The sequence below is a fragment of the Haliotis cracherodii genome, unplaced genomic scaffold (genome assembly GCF_022045235.1).
Source record: "Haliotis cracherodii isolate W230 unplaced genomic scaffold, xgHalCrac1.p SCAF_4, whole genome shotgun sequence".
Taxonomy (NCBI): domain Eukaryota; kingdom Metazoa; phylum Mollusca; class Gastropoda; order Lepetellida; family Haliotidae; genus Haliotis; species Haliotis cracherodii.
Window position 1 is genome coordinate 66,465,135 of NW_027266297.1, and position 16,237 is coordinate 66,481,371.

General features: G+C 40.8%; 1 protein-coding gene across 8 annotated transcripts in view; it reads right to left on the minus strand.

The window, feature by feature from the left end:
- Positions 1-16,237, minus strand: part of LOC139479171 (uncharacterized) — an 87,348-nt gene that overhangs the window by 12,531 nt on the left and 58,580 nt on the right. For 7 of the 8 annotated variants that reach the window (XM_071261963.1, XM_071261970.1, XM_071261968.1 and 4 more), the window contains exons 3-16: positions 16,064-16,177; positions 11,214-11,256; positions 10,480-10,555; positions 9,931-9,975; positions 9,013-9,192; positions 8,676-8,763; positions 8,122-8,274; positions 7,427-7,524; positions 6,887-7,080; positions 5,978-6,276; positions 5,168-5,446; positions 3,644-3,709; positions 3,318-3,374; positions 1,672-2,838 (exon numbers count right to left, since the gene is read on the minus strand). In XM_071261963.1, coding sequence (XP_071118064.1) covers positions 1,672-2,838; positions 3,318-3,374; positions 3,644-3,709; positions 5,168-5,446; positions 5,978-6,276; positions 6,887-7,080; positions 7,427-7,524; positions 8,122-8,274; positions 8,676-8,763; positions 9,013-9,192; positions 9,931-9,975; positions 10,480-10,555; positions 11,214-11,256; positions 16,064-16,177 — 2,859 coding nt within the window. The remainder of the gene's footprint in view (positions 1-1,671; positions 2,839-3,317; positions 3,375-3,643; positions 3,710-5,167; positions 5,447-5,977; positions 6,277-6,886; positions 7,081-7,426; positions 7,525-8,121; positions 8,275-8,675; positions 8,764-9,012; positions 9,193-9,930; positions 9,976-10,479; positions 10,556-11,213; positions 11,257-16,063; positions 16,178-16,237) is intronic. The other variant, XM_071261964.1, reaches the window with a different exon arrangement.

A 16,237-nucleotide genomic window follows, 5' to 3' on the forward strand; every position in this document is an offset into this window, starting at 1 on the left:
CCGAAATACATGCATTCTAAATGTTCGGGAATAGTCACCCATGAAGAAAAATTCCCACATACAAGTGCTCTGTATGAAAGCTGTCATCTGGACGTTTTTATTGTTTTTACATTGAGATTGAACGAAAGCAACCAACATCTCCACTTTTGCTTTTGTTGGCCGTGCCCCTGTAACAGAACCTGACTAATATAAGGTGCTCGGCCAACAATATATTGCCATATCAAGTTCCTTTGTCTTGTTCTTCTGTACCTTCCTCTTTGACAGAAGTCTCCATCATGTTTGAACCAACGTTACATGTCTTATTTCAGTCAATCATGTAAGATCAAAGGAACTTCATACGATCCTGTTAATTTGTAATTATACACATCTCTCCATTGGAGATGATATGTAAATTTAATTCATCCTATGTTAAAGAGAATATACATCTTTGTGTAACAAAGGCCTACACAGAATTATCTGTGGAAAAGCATGGCTAAAGGCTTTCCCTTCCTGCTGTTGTGTAATTTCTTGTAGACAATCTGGAATCAGACTAAACCTTAAATGCATGCAATTCCAAATACCAGATGGGAAACACCCTTCTCCTCCCACAGTCACAATATGGAGAGTTGAAAGTAACAGCAACTGGCAAAACCATTGTCCACAGATGGACACCCAATTAGTGTCAAATCCTGTATTTCCTGTGTTCAGTTTCAATTATCAAAATAAGCAAAGTGACAACTGCAAAAAGATGATAAAAGCCGAAGCAAGCTCCCTTGAGGAATCTGAAAGCTGCTGAGAAATGTGAATTAAAGACAAAGGAGTTTGCTGAGAATGATGAAGAGCAAGCTGGAGAAGCAGGTGAGGACATGGATGTTCAACATTCTACCACCCAATCAAAAATATTTATTGAAGAGGGGGGCATTTGATGTCCATTAAACTAGTTTACAGCTCAGCGAGTTGGGATTACCTTTTTTAAGGTATTTCAGTCATATAATTGCATATCAGCTTAATGTGGGAGGAAGACCCCAACGACAGACTTGTAGATGTTTTCCATTTTGGTGACAACCAACATATGGTGACAGAGATATGAAGGATCATAATCAGGGCCAATCTGGATCCTGGCATTGCTAAGGGAAACAATTTTGCATTGGTTGAAGGCAGAGCCATAAAGACCCAAAAAGAAGGGAAAAGTGATTAGCAGCAGCACAGATATTAAGAGTGACGCTAATAGGACACATTGGTATGTTCTATAGTGCAAGAAAAGTGTGACATCTAATACCAGACGACACGTCATTAGATCTAGTCATACATGATGCACACTACTGTATAGACAGAAAAAAACAGTCAAACACTGCCTTGATTTCAGAAATTGGTACTCTCAGAAGGGTATCATATTCTGTAGCAGCTTCCTGGTCGTGGCAAGAGTGCTACACCAACGCTTGTCTTCAAAGATGTGTTAGCGATCAAGATTGTAGAGAGAGTTTTGAGAAAATTATGCGCATGAATGAACTACACCGATGGTGTTAACAGTATGACAATGAAGAGGTGAAAAAACTACCGTGAGAAAAGCCGAAACCTACAACACGACTACCATGCATATATACACCACTGTGAGCTAGGATTCAGGCAGTGAACCGCTACTCTACTCCCATTGCTCCAAGCATGGTCAAGCAAACTGACAAGGAAGTTAACCTTCTCATCGAGATCAATTCCATCATAGCCGACACCAACAGGCACGTCGCCGGGACCGTAACGACCATCACGTGACTTCCCATCCTTGTCTTTCCTGTCTTTGTCTTTCCCATCCTTGTCTTTCCCGTCCTTGTCTTTCCCGTCCTTGTCACCTCGGCCAGATTTGCGGAACTTCCCAAACAGGCCTCCTCCTTTCTTCTTGTCCTTGTCTTTGTCTTTCCCCTTTTTACCCTTCTTGTCTTTATCTTTTCCATCTTTATCCCCACCTTCATCCGAGCCGAGCCGTTCTCGGTTTCTGTCTGCATCTCCTGGGTATGCGCCAAGCCCTCCAAATCTCCTGGGATCATGTTCAACATCACCTGGGAAACTACTATCAGGCGATCTCTCGCCGTCTGTACCGTATGGAGATGTCTCACCGTCTTTTCCATAGGGAGATCTCTCGCCATCTTTTCCATACGGAATTCTCTCGCCATCTTTGCCATACGGAATTCTCTCGCCATCTTTGCCATAGGGAGATCCCTCTCCGTCTTTTCCGTAAGGATACCTCTCGCCATCCTTACCATAGGGATACCTCTCGCCATCCTTTCCATATGGAGATCTCTCGCCGTCTTTACCATAGGGAAACCTCTCACCGTCTTTTCCGTAGGGAGATTGCTCACCATCTTTTCCGTAAGGATACCTCTCGCCATTTTCACCATAAGGCAGTCTCTCACCATCTTTCCCATAAGGCAATAGTTCTCCATCTTTCCCATATGGCAGTCTTTCCCCATCTTTCCCATAGGGATATCTCTCGCCATCTTTGCCAGGAGGGTATCGGTCATCTCCATCTTTCCCATATGGCAGTCTTTCGCCATCTTTACCATATGGCAGTCTTTCGCCATCTTTCCCATAGGGATATCTCTCGCCATCTTTGCCAGGAGGGTATCGGTCATCTCCATCTTTCCCATAGGGATATCTCTCGCCATCTTTGCCAGGAGGGTATCGGTCATCTCCATCTTGACCAGGATATCGGTTATCTCCAGGACTTCTACCATACCGTCCATCTTTCCCTGGCGGGTGCCTCTCCCCATCCGGACCAACATCCCCTGGGTACATCCCAACACTTCCACCATACCGCTCTGGATCTAATTCACTGCCCTTCTCACCATCCTTTTCCCTTCGCCTATCCTGAATATAATTAAATCACACACACAATATTTCCGTGTATTAAATTCAGGACAATTCATAATCCCTAGAGAGCCACATCTGCTAAATGCCAGCTTAAATTGACAATAATATTCATGGGACTCTTTCCCTTCATAGAATAAAATACCTGCAATATATCCATTATCATCACGGAATCAGGTGGTCAGTCTCTCTGACTTGGTTGATGCATGTCATCGTATCCCAATTGCATGGAACAATGCTCATGATGTCGATCACTGGATTGTCTGGTCCAGACTCAATTATTTCAAGACCGCTGTCATATAGCTTGAATATTACTGAGTACAGCGTTAAACAACAAACCAACCATAATCATCAAGATCATTAGATTCAGAGACAAAGGATAATCACGAGGAATTTGATTTTCAGGAACTGATGTACTGAAGTAGGAAGAGGTGAAGCATGTTGCCACACGCATAGCACAAGCACAAAGAAGTATAAACCTTGGAGTCGGGCGACTTGCCATCCTGTCCGGCCTTAGCTGCCAACATTATCTCATCCTGTGAACAAATACCATCATGCAACAGTAACATCCTGCTACAAGCAACGTAACCAATGCTTGCAGAGTATGATATGATGGATATTTACACAATACAACCAAAGCGCAATGATAATAACATGATGAACATGACTCCATGGCTCTCTTGACAGATATCGGTGACAATGATTAAGAAAGTAATACGTCAAAATAAAAAAAAAACATTTTGAAAGGAACTTGGAAATGTGTATTCATTGGGAAAACAAATGGGAAGTAGACACTGTGTCTTACCATATCGAGCCCAGAACTGTCAGGTTGATGTCTTGGGTCTGCTCTCTCTGTTGCTTCATCTAATCCCTGTAGGTAAAATAATAAAATATGAGTGAGTGAGTTTGATTTTACGCCGCTTTTAGCAATATTCCAGCAATATCACGGTGGGGACCACCAGAAATGGGCTTCACACAGTGTACCCATGTCGGGAAATCGAACCTGGGTCGTCAGCGTGACGAGTGAACGCTTTAACCACTAGGCTACCCAACCGCCCCTAAAATCAACAAATGAATGTAGGTACACTTGCATGGTACAGGAAACATTATCTTCTCATATTATACCTGTTCGTGACGTGTATTGTGAAATCATAATCTTTACACCCTTGTCATCAATCCGGATTTTAACCTACATCTGTCTGCCACCAGAATCAGCTTTGTATGGTGTTGATCTTGCCAAAGCAATTGCCACCTCCGCTACAACAATCTTCCAACACCCCCACCCTTGTCTGCCACCTCCGCTACAACAATCTTCAAGCACCCCCACCCTTGTCTGCCACCTCCCCTACAACAATCTTCCAGCACCCCCCTACCCTCATCTGCCACATCCCCTACAACAATCTTCCAGCACCCCCCTACCCTAGTCTGCCACATCCCAATCCCTAGTGTGTCTCCCCTTACCAGTTTATCACTCCTGTCCTCCCTACAACAATTTTCCAGCACCCCCACCCTAGCCTGCCACCTCCCAATCAACAATTTTCCAGCACCCCCACCCTCGTCTGCCACCTCCGCTACAACAATCTTCCAGCACCCCCACCCTAGTCTGTCACCTCCCCTACAACAATCTTCCAGCACCCCCACCCTAGTCTGCCACCTCCGCTACAACAATCTTCCAGCACCCCCACCCTCGTCTGCCACCTCCCCTACAACAATCTTCCAGCACCCCCCTACCCTAGTCTGCCACCTCCTCTACAACAATCTTCCAGCACCCCCACCCTCGTCTGCCACCTCCCCTACAACAATCTTCCAGCACCCCCACCCTCGTCTGCCACCTCCCCTACAACAATCTTCCAGCACCCCCCCACCCTAGCCTGCCACCTCCCAATCAACAATTTTCCAGCACCCCCACCCTCGTCTGCCACCTCCGCTACAACAATCTTCCAGCACCCCCACCCTAGTCTGTCACCTCCCCTACAACAATCTTCCAGCACCCCCACCCTAGTCTGCCACCTCCCCTACAACAATCTTCAAGCACCCCTACCCTCGTCTGCCACCTCCCCTACAACAATCTTCCAGCACCCCCCTACCCTAGTCTGCCACCTCCTCTACAACAATCTTCCAGCACCCCCACCCTAGTCTGCCACCTCCGCTACAACAATCTTCAAGCACCCCCACCCTCGTCAGCCACCTCCCCTACAACAATCTTCCAGCACCCCTAGCCTCGTCTGCCACCTCCCCTACAACAATCTTCCAGCTCCCCTACAACAATCTTCCAGCCCCCCTACCCTAGTCTGCCATATCCCAATCCCTAGTCTGTGTCTCCCCTTACCAGTTTATCACTCCTGTCCTCTGACATGTTGAGCTCTGCCATTGGCACCTTCTCATGGTCCTTGTCCTTGCCCTTCTTCTTCTTCCGATCCTTCTCTTCTTTTTCTAACCTCTTCTTTTCTTCCTTCTTTCTCTTTTCTTCCTCTTTCTCTCTCTTCTTTTTCTCCTTCTCTTCTTCCTTAGTTAACTTTTTGGGTGGTGACTGACCTTCCAGTGTGCCTGCCTGTACTGCCATAACATCATTACCTCCATATGCGGGGTCTCTCGTCATGGTTGCATCCTACAAAAGTGTCAAGTTTAACCTCTCAGATTTCATTAAAAACACAAAATATGGAAATATTTGTAAAGTCCATAAAAGTCAAGGCCTCAGTTTTTTAACACTGATCTAAAAACAGGTATGTTTGTCTGTTTGCTGTTTAACGCCACACTCAGCAATATTCCAGCTATATGACGGCGGTCTGTAAATAATCGAGTCTGGACCAGACAATCCAGTGATTGACATCATGTACGACATAGGCTAAACATAAGCCAACCCACAGTACATGCACAAAACATGGGTCTATAATAAAAACATGCTGTGTTTCGCAAAAATTATGCATATTAATTCTTAAGCATCTTTTCGAGTTTTGTCCTCAGTTTCAATAATATTTTCCTTGGAAAAACTCAACTCAATTCAATCCAGAAAAGTCATTATCTTACGCCTCATCCATCTTGGCTTCTTCACCAATTTAAGTACAGGCATATATGATGTGTGCAGCCCTAATAGTCAATTATAAAACCCCCCTTAATGATATCTGTTTGTTGGCCCAACCTGGTCTGTAGGTGCCTTGTCTCGCCTGTCTGCTGTGTCGGTCGAGTACTCCTCTGGTCTCTTCTTCAATGTTCCCCCCTCCTCATCATCATAAGGCTTTACACCTGCCAGGCCCAGCTCCGAGATGGGTGTCTTGACGAATCCCTTCTTATCATGTCTGTCCCTCTCGTCTGGGAACGACCTGTCTAACTCACGGTCACGGTCATCGGGGTGCTTCGTCCTCTCCAGCGTTGGTGCATCTTCTGGGTAGTAGCCATATTGGTTCTTGTATTGTTCTCTGTAGCTTGGACGCATGGCCACTGAAGCAGAACAAGTGAAGGAATTAAAGCCGAGTAAACATGTCAGTTATATTTGTTTAATTACTAAAGGAATAACATTCTAATCATGGCTAATGATCTATTTCTGATATGATGGTAAATATGGCTTCATGCCATTCTTGTTAGTATACATGCAATATGATAGCTGAGCAGCAACGGAAACAACATTTGTAATCAACTATCCCTTATAATGATACCATATAGCAAAACCGTTCTAAATGTCAAATGTCTACAGGTCCTTATGATACCTTAACAATTGGGCAGTATGGCAAGGACTATAGGACTAGGACAATTTCTATTGTGACTGAGGACAACAAGATTGGGCTTCACACACTGTGGGGAATTGAACTCAGATCTTTGGCTTGACAACAGAGCGCTTTAACCACTAGGCTAACACTCAGCCTTAATGTAAATAGAAACTAAACCTGCTCATCAAGGTTTTCAAAAAAGTGCAGTATTGAAGGGTCCAGGTGTCCCTGAAATGCTTTGATACAGAAATAGTGATTCATGTCCCACTGAAAATGCTAAACCTTACAGTATTCTTGTTTTCGAATCGAGAGCAACTTATCAATGATCAAGTCCTGCAACTTACATTCATCTACACTGCGTGTTCTCTGATCTGCGTATGTGGCACGTTTCTGGTTGGAGCGGTCGAAATAAGGCTGTTGTCTGTCTAGAAGTGCCGATGTTTGCCGGGTCTGGTACAGTGTTCTACCAGAGTAGCGGAACTTAGAGCCAAGGCGAGGGAATACTGTGCTGTTTGTTGGTGTTTCTGGTTCTCGCAACCTGCAAACATAGTATTAGAAACATTGTCAGCTGACTATCAGTTTCCAAGGCTCTGTCACCTTGCACAGGATCAGTCATAACCCTCAGACTAATAACGTTATTATACAAAAATGGTTTAGATAAAACAGCAGAATGCATGCCTGTGGGCTATAACATTGTTAAAGAATAATTTTCTTGAAATGGAATGAGAGCTGTGACAATCTGTGAACATCAGTCCAATAATATTATAACTGTTTGAACTCGCTGCCAATAAAACCCGCTACGCACGTTTCTACAATAGATCAATTACAGTGGCTGTCTGGTTTTCTCCAGTGAGTTCACCATCGCTTCGCACAAAGATTCTCACCTGAAGAAGGCATGGTGTTCTACACACGTTTTCCACAACCTCTTGGCTAATCTGTGATTATCAAGTTTAAAACCGATAGTCGTCTCGAAAGGTTCAAACTGAAAGGAATCAACAATGACAGAATTATTATGGCGTGGACATATTTGTTTGAAGCACTGTGTTTGACACTGTGGTAGGTAACCAGGGCAAATTAAAATAGATGACCATTTGTCAAGACAGGAGTGAGTGAGTTGCATTTAACGCTGCTTTTAACTGTATTCCAGTCATATCAGGGCGTGTCAGCTTAATGTGGGAGGAAAGCCCGAAGCAATGCAGGTCTCAGACGTTTACCACTTCGGTGAAACCCACGAGCACGGGTATGGTGCTGACAAACCTAGAAACATAATCGGATAGAACCAGGATTCGAACCCACAAATCATAGGTTTCTGGTGTGTTAAAGGGACACAACACTGCACACTGAATCGCGGCGCCTTAGACGACTGGGCCATCCGTGCCCTCCTGTCAAGACAAGAAGCATAACACAGTAATATAACCACCCTCGGTAGGTTGCAACTACTAGACAGGTTGACAAAGTCAAGTCATTAAAAGAGTTGCCATTATTCAGACCTGAAATGGGGTCTAAAGAGTAATACCTCTGATCGATGCTCAAAATTAAGAGGTTTAATTAATAGCTGTACTACTTAAGGTTTACTCACCTCTCCAGGTCGTATTTTTATGTAGAAATTGTTCCTTTTGTATGAAATCTTTAATATTTTGGGCCAGACAAATCTGTTGATGCGGAGTTTGTCTCTGTACACAAGCAGCCCACTAGCACACACGCCCAACATGATGGCCACGCCCTCGGAATCCTGAAACATTAACAAAACATTAATGAAACGTAACTGCAAGCTTGTACCACTTCCAGGTTATACTCGCACTTTCATTACTTTGGTAATGGCATCACTTGGTACCTGTCCAAATGTACAGGATTACGTTCGTTAAATTCCTCCTAATTCAATTTTACTATTATTGAATTCCCAAGGAATCAAAATTTAGTGTTGGTTTAAGCGACAGTGTATTATACAAATGACAGTTGATGCAGAGTGTAGATTGTTGTTTGTCATGGAACTATTTAACAGTTGTAAGAGATTAGAGTGGGAAATGTCAACACTTCTGTGCGGTTAAAGAAGTGACTACACTGAATATCAAGCAGGCAGTGATAGAAGACTTATTTCATGTGGTTGCTTACAGACATAAGATGACAACTTACTGTTGCTTTGTGAAGATCAACACCATACATAGCTAATTTCTTGGAGTTTTCCAAGAAGTGGTTTTCAGCCTCATCTGGCGTTTGACCTCTGAAATAATAATAATAAATAATACTAATAATAATAAATAATACTTATAATAATACTAATAATAATACTAATAATAATATAAAATAATCATTGCAACGAGTCTGTAGTTGTGTCCAGTCATGAAAAGGTTCCAAGTATACACGTGCAAGATATTGTCAAATTTTCAGTCTTGTGCTGAGGGAAAACCTGGAATATTTGTTCGTACAAATGACAGAATTCAGCCTGGAAGCAAGATGCCATAGCACTTACTTGTGTTGTTTGTGAAGTTCATGTATCCTGTCTAGAAGTTCTGCTGTCTGTGATGGAGCAAATGGCATGTCGCGGATGTAGTCAATGCCAGCTCCATGATCGCTGACGTCGTAGTCACCAAGGTCTGCCTGGACACTGTATGACCCCAGGAGCGCGTGGGTGACAAAGGAGCAAGGTAACCTGAAAAACGAATAACAAGGTGAGGTGAGGTGAGGTGAGGTGAGGTGAGGCTTATCGTTGCTTCCAAGTTTATTGCACTTATATAGCGATGCAAGTGTGTGTGCGAGGCTGCTTGTACTAGTCTGGACTGATGCCTAGTTCACAGTGCTAGCCCACTGAGATACCATGTCTCGGTTTAACATGAATATCCCACTCAAATACAGTATACTGACTCCCAGCTGAGCAGTCCTTGTATTTGCCCCTAGGGTAACAACATCTTTTAACGGCTTTTGGTACTACGCTGCAGTGGATTGAACCCAGACCTTCCTCTCTCTGGGCGAATGCTCTAACACTAGGCCATGGAGGCAAGCGAGCGAGTGAGTGAGTGAGCGAGCGAGCACAACACGAGCCTTATTACTGGTCATAGTGCTTCATACCACACAAGGAAGTTATGTTCCATGTCATTTTCACCAGTATTATACCAGGTCCTTTGTCCAGTTGGTTCTAATGACCAGCAAGGGGGATTTGGGATCTACACTGGAACAGATTCCCCACCAAGTGAATAATTTAGTAGACATCCCTCAAACAGATATTGGTGCAAATATCAAAACATTTATCCCACTTAAAAACACATGACTGATTTATCAAACAATTTTCCTTAAATTGGTTTTCTTGCACTTCCATGAACTAATAAACCATCTTGCAGTTTTACCCTGTGTGTGAGACAGTAAAAACGTTGAAATATAAGACAACACTCACCTTCCACTTAAAATATCTCTTCTGACTTGCAGAGTAACTAGATATCTGAAAATGAAATGAAGAACCAGAATTACTGACACAGGAAGAGTTGCATGGCTCTACAAACATGTTCACTTGTGCTCGGGAACATTTACTCATGCACAAAATCAAATTTGATCAAATTTAACTATCGCAGTAAAAATTATTGGCACTGAAGGGGTCCTTTTGTTTGTGAATGTTTGTTTGTTGTTTAATGCTGCACTCAGCAATATTCCAGCTATATGATGGTGGTCTGTAAATAATCAAGTCTGGACCAGACAATTTAGTGATTGACATCATGAGCATTGATCAATGTAATTTGGATACAAAGACATGCATTAACCAAGTTAGCAAACCTGACCAACCGATCCTCTTTTGACAAGCATAGTCGTCTTTTATGGCAAGCATGGGCTGGTGGAGAATGATTCTAATCTGAATCTTCACGAGTCGGATCCCCATGGATCAAGGTACCACAGAAGCTTGGACAAGTCTAGTCGACAATGACCCCCATCATCATTATTGTCCACCTACCTTGTAAGGCTCTCTTGCAACATGCTAGGGTCTGGTGGATAAAACTTCACTGCAAATTCAAACACCCAAGCACCTCCTGAAAATAATGTTGGTGAAGTGAATTGTTTGTTGTTTAATGCCCCACACAGCAATATTCCAGCTGTATGACACTGGTCTATAAATAATCCAGTGATTGATATCATGAGCATAGATCTACTGGGATACAATGACATGCATCAACCAAGTCAGCGAGTCTGAGGACCCGATCCCGTTAGTCGCCTCTTACGATGAGCATATTCATCTCTTCCGACAAGCATGGGAGTTGAAATTAGGAACAAATATGCACTGATATGAGAAAACTGGGCACCTGCTGAAAATTTTATTTTGACAGTATTATCGTTAACTTCAGTTACTTCCCTTAGAGTTAGTGCAACTGATCCCAACATGTATTTCTAGCAACAGGCCTCAATTCAAATAGGTTTTTTTCTGTTGAACGCTGTGCCTAGTAAAATTCCAGCTTCATACAGGGGTTGTGATTACCGAGACTGGTCCTGTCAAACCAGTGATTGAGAATATGAACAACAATCAATGATGTCCTGCATAAATATCAGAATTCTGTAATGATACAATGGTCATATGATTTGTGCAACAAGCAGTAGTTCGCGAGGAACATTCTAATGAACATATACCAAAAACAGTTTCATGACGACCAATCAATGAGAAATAATTCTGCTCATTTTTTAAAAACTACTTACGTTTCTTCTGTTTTGATATTTTCTTTTCATGATTTAACCAATACTGAAACAAAAAGGAAATTGAAATCAAAAACATATTCCATCATCAATGAGACATAAGGTTATGATTCCAATGAACCATCCAAATATTTTATCGATGTACATGACAATTATGACTTTAAGTTTAACCCTCTTTCTGTTTGATCGTATCTTTTCAAAAGTAAACTACTGACAATATAAAATAAAATATGGTCTCAAACTTTGCATTATAGTAATGAGAATGAAAGTATTCATGACAAGTTTCATGCATCATAAAATCAATACATCCGTAAATGATTTCACAGTTAATGAACATAAGCATGATATATAAATAATGTCTTCAAATCTCAGATAAAGTAATCAGTGGTTCACCAAGTAGGCGTCAGTCATAACATTGGCATTCTTGGCTCTGTCAACATCCCAATTCTTTCTCTATTTGTTCAGTGAAGCAACACTACTTTAACCATAAGTATCTGTTGAAGTACTTATACAATTCAAATAAACCAGTAAAGTACTTCTTTTTATGATAACAGTAATTCATTTACAAAAGATACACATCTGTTGCAAAATACAATTGTTATCCTCCATGTAGCCACATGACACTAATGCAGGAAAGAATGTCCCAAACAACATGTCTGGACTTATTCCACATACAAAACAATAATAACTCAAAGCAACTCAACACCCTTGGTATCAGAGGTGTAAGGATATGGTGGGGTAGCGATATGACACGTATCCAGTTACTATAAGAGGGAAATGATTCATAGCCCGATTCAGTACTTTTATATGCTGATATTCTTTCTATTAACAGTTGAATCCCTACCTGAATCATTTCTTTTAAATTTCAGAGATAAAAGATGGAATATTTTAGGGCAGAAACATATACGCTAGAGGGCGCTGTAAATGATATCCCATTTATAACACCTTGGACATTCTAGAGAATCTGTGTTAGCTGCTTGTTGAACCACTTGTTATTATTACACCAATATAACTTGTTATATAATGTATCATAGATATTGTAATACAGGGGGTATAAATCAATGTATTGTATCATGGGTCTCGTATCGGGATACAATATTGTATCACTGTATCATTACACCACTACTTGGAATACACAACGATGGACAACTTCAAAATCTCATCAGGTTCATTGTTTAAGGAAATGAATTGAGGAAATGAATTGAGAAAATGAATATAATATTCTTTACATTCACAAATGCCTGATACAGTAATACAATATGTTTACCGGGTAGCTGGGCATCTAGGACAATCTCCCCCATTAAACAACTTGATAGCACAGATATATGCACCTTTGCTTTGGGACAACAAATATTAATCTAATCAGATCTGAAGTTAGAGCATCTATCAGCTCAACAGGTGTGCCGGTCACAACCTTCTGGACTATTACCCCTTAGTGAGTGACTGGGGGTAACACAAATGTGACCAACATCACAGCAATAAAACAGAGACATCAAAGCAATAAAACAGAGACATCACAGCAATATCACAGAGGTGTCACAGCTATGTCAACCGTATCCTAACACTATACAGCCTTCAAAATAATGAAATGGAAATCTGGTTTAGACAGTTTGTCATTTAGAGTGAGTGAGTGAGTTAAAATTTTAAGTCACATCGGCAATATTTCAGCCATATCGTGACTATCTGTCATTTAGAACAAGAGTAATTTATCAACACATTACAAATGTACCATGAACAGCCATGAACTAACCAGTTCACCTATCCAGTAGGTAGAAACTAACATATTTAGTCCACTAGTCCACTGATAACATATAGCAAAACCCTTAAAATTGGTAAATTTCTACTTGTCCTCATGATATCTAAACTGTTGGAAAGTTAGGCAAGGACTACAGGACTAGTGCCAATTTCTAATGCTGCCTATCAATTCTATCCATCCCACTTACTACATTCTATCCAGGTCACCTACCAAGTATTATCCTGGTCAAACCCAATTATATCCACAGCTGAGAGTTAACCTTGCATACTGTTCATCCCTACAATTTAAGTTTCTAATTTGAATATTCACAGCTGTGTCAAACATTAAGGGGGTCATTGAAACTTGCTGCAATAGCATTTGAATCTAGGGGCCATCTAAATCTTACAAATTTAACATTGGAGTTATGACAAGGAGACCTTCACTTTCATGCATAATTTCGACCACTGACCACCTTGCGAAAATGTTTATTTATTGCACAAGGAAGGTAACAATCTGACCATGAGAGAATTATACTTGTCACCTCATTAAGGTATCATTTAGGTATCACTGGATACACGACGTCCTTCTTAATAGTTTCATCCTTTATTTACATCAGGATTTGGTCTACTGAGTACACAGACTGTAACTGTTCAAGAATAAGTGATGCTCTATCAACCAAACAAAGTTCAACCATAATTACTTGTATCACAGTTGAATGACCTCAGCCAAGCTGTGAGGCTGAAACTATTTGTCCTGTGACGCACTGGTGTAGGTCAGAGGTGTCATTCAGCCAGGGGTTATATACAGCGTATACACCACCCATTATACTAGGACACAGTTTGCATACCACACATACCTGCCTCTATAGCCTTAATACAAATATAACAACTACATTATCACTGGACAAATACTAGAGCATTGCATACATAGTATCTCAATTGACCTCACTTCATTAAATGAAAGACTGATGTTTCAAAATCATCACAGGTGTTACAAAGGGGAGCCTGTCCAGGAAAGTAATTCCCTCATTTGTGTCATTCTAACCAGCATAGTTAGTGTCAAATTATGATGCAGTTATATTAAACATGAAACCAGGCATCACTGATTTAACACACTTGAGCAGTTCAATCCCATTCTACACAAGTATATAACAGATTGTGGTCATGGCAGTCAGATCAAAAGCTGTTAGAATGAATAGTGTCATTGAAACTGAAATTGTCACCCAGAAGACAACCATTTATTTGTTCAAAGTTCTTTTAAGGAATTTTTTTACCTAATAATAGGATAGCCATAAAGTTAGCACACAATATACATGTGTACATGATATTTGGTATACAGGCTAGATAAAACAGTTTGTTACCTGTTTAACATAAGATAAACTGCCACATGTAACATTTGTGGGGCACTGGAAGGTCATGGCTTCCACCATGTAATACATTGTAACACGTTCAATGATGTAATTTTGATCTGGTCTAATGGGAAATACTGAGCGTGTTGGGTAGATGACAGACTATCATTATTGAAAATTAATTAACTTGTCAAAAATGTGCATAAAGCAGAAAAGTGGAAATGTATTTCAAATCCTGACGTACTATTTTATCTATGCTGAACATATTTCCGAACATTTTGCATATATGACCAATCATTGTCAAATAATTCACAAATATACACTGATATAAGACCTGCAATTGTCTAGATTCCATGCACATTGTCATATTAACATTAAGGTGTCGATCTGATTTGTGGCCTTATGACAGAACGCAACAGCTGGCAGTGTGTGTCCATGCATGACAGCATAAATATCGAACATATTTTGCATGACAGCCCAGTGTAGTGTAAACCTGAATATATTTTTTACAGGCATCAGACCTGTATTGAGATAAGTCCAGGTCACAAACGTGGTTGCAAGTATCATGGGAAAATTACACATAACTACTACTTCAAATAAGTAAAGACAGCAGAGTTTTCGAATTGGTTTCCATTCTGGGACACTAATCGAGTATCATGAAGAATGTCCTAATGATATTTTTCACTTTTTCTTAAATAAGTAGACAAAAGTCCTATAAAAAATTTCCAACATCATGATAATTTGCTTCCTCCAGTAAACTCCCTGCACACATGGCTTGGCAATAACTTGGATACCATAAAACGAAAGTTTTATTGCTAAATGAATACCTTTTGTCCTTTAAAAGAAATGTTAAATCATTAAATAAAGGATATAGTTGTTACTAAAGCATTTACTGCAGGGTAACAGGTACAGTTACATTTAGAGAAGGCCATGTGAATTGAGTTTTGAATTATGAAATCCATTTTATGTCAAACATAATAAACCCTTAATTCTCACTCACCAAGCTGTGTAAAAAAAGCTGTGTATGTCTGCCTGTCGAGACCCAAACTGCCACGTATAAGATGTAAGACCAGCATAATTCCTTATATACTTATACAGGGAATGTTTAAAGTAGTGTCACAATATTGAAGAATACTTCAAGTTACAGTCAGCAATGTTTCAGCTAAATCAACTATCAGTCTGTGAAATTCTTAGACATCCTGGCCTAAACCTGTCACTTGAAATTTATATTTGATTGTAGAGTTAATATATGGACCCTTCTTTGCCAAGTTTACAAGACTTAAAGACATTTAACTAGAAACCCAGCCACAGACTGATCATGTTGATATCACTTTAGGGTGTAAATGATAAATCCAGAGTGACTTGTATCCAGATATCGGTTCCAGTGAGACACAAGTGGATTGTGCAACTTGTCATCCTGCTTCTCAGTGAATCCACACATGTACAGCAGACCATCACTTGTATTAATCCACAAAAACATCCATTCCAGCCTTCAGTTGTGCTGCCGCTTCTCATAATCATCCAAATATTTAAGCCATGTCCATGAAGTACACAGAAAATAATCCATTCATATTTCCAGTTTTGCACACAGATATTCTTGTATCACAAATTCCCAGAAACTGCATAATAAATATCCTTGAAATCTGCACATGTATGACAAAATAATCTGAAAATAACAGAAAACATAAACCAACATTCCAATGGCACAAGACCCCGGAAGCAGTAAGGCCTCAAGGTCTCCACAGAGGGAAAGAGACATGCTTGTTTCACCTTTATGTGTGCTGGGTCTCGGTCATCTGTGTAGGTCAGACTGAAGTAGTCCCGCTCCAGGAGATCGATGTGATCTCCAACTTTGTCAAACAATCGCTGACCTACTGCATTTTTCTGGAATAAAAAAGAATCATGTCAGTGTATAACATAAGACCTGTACTTTGACATCAGCAT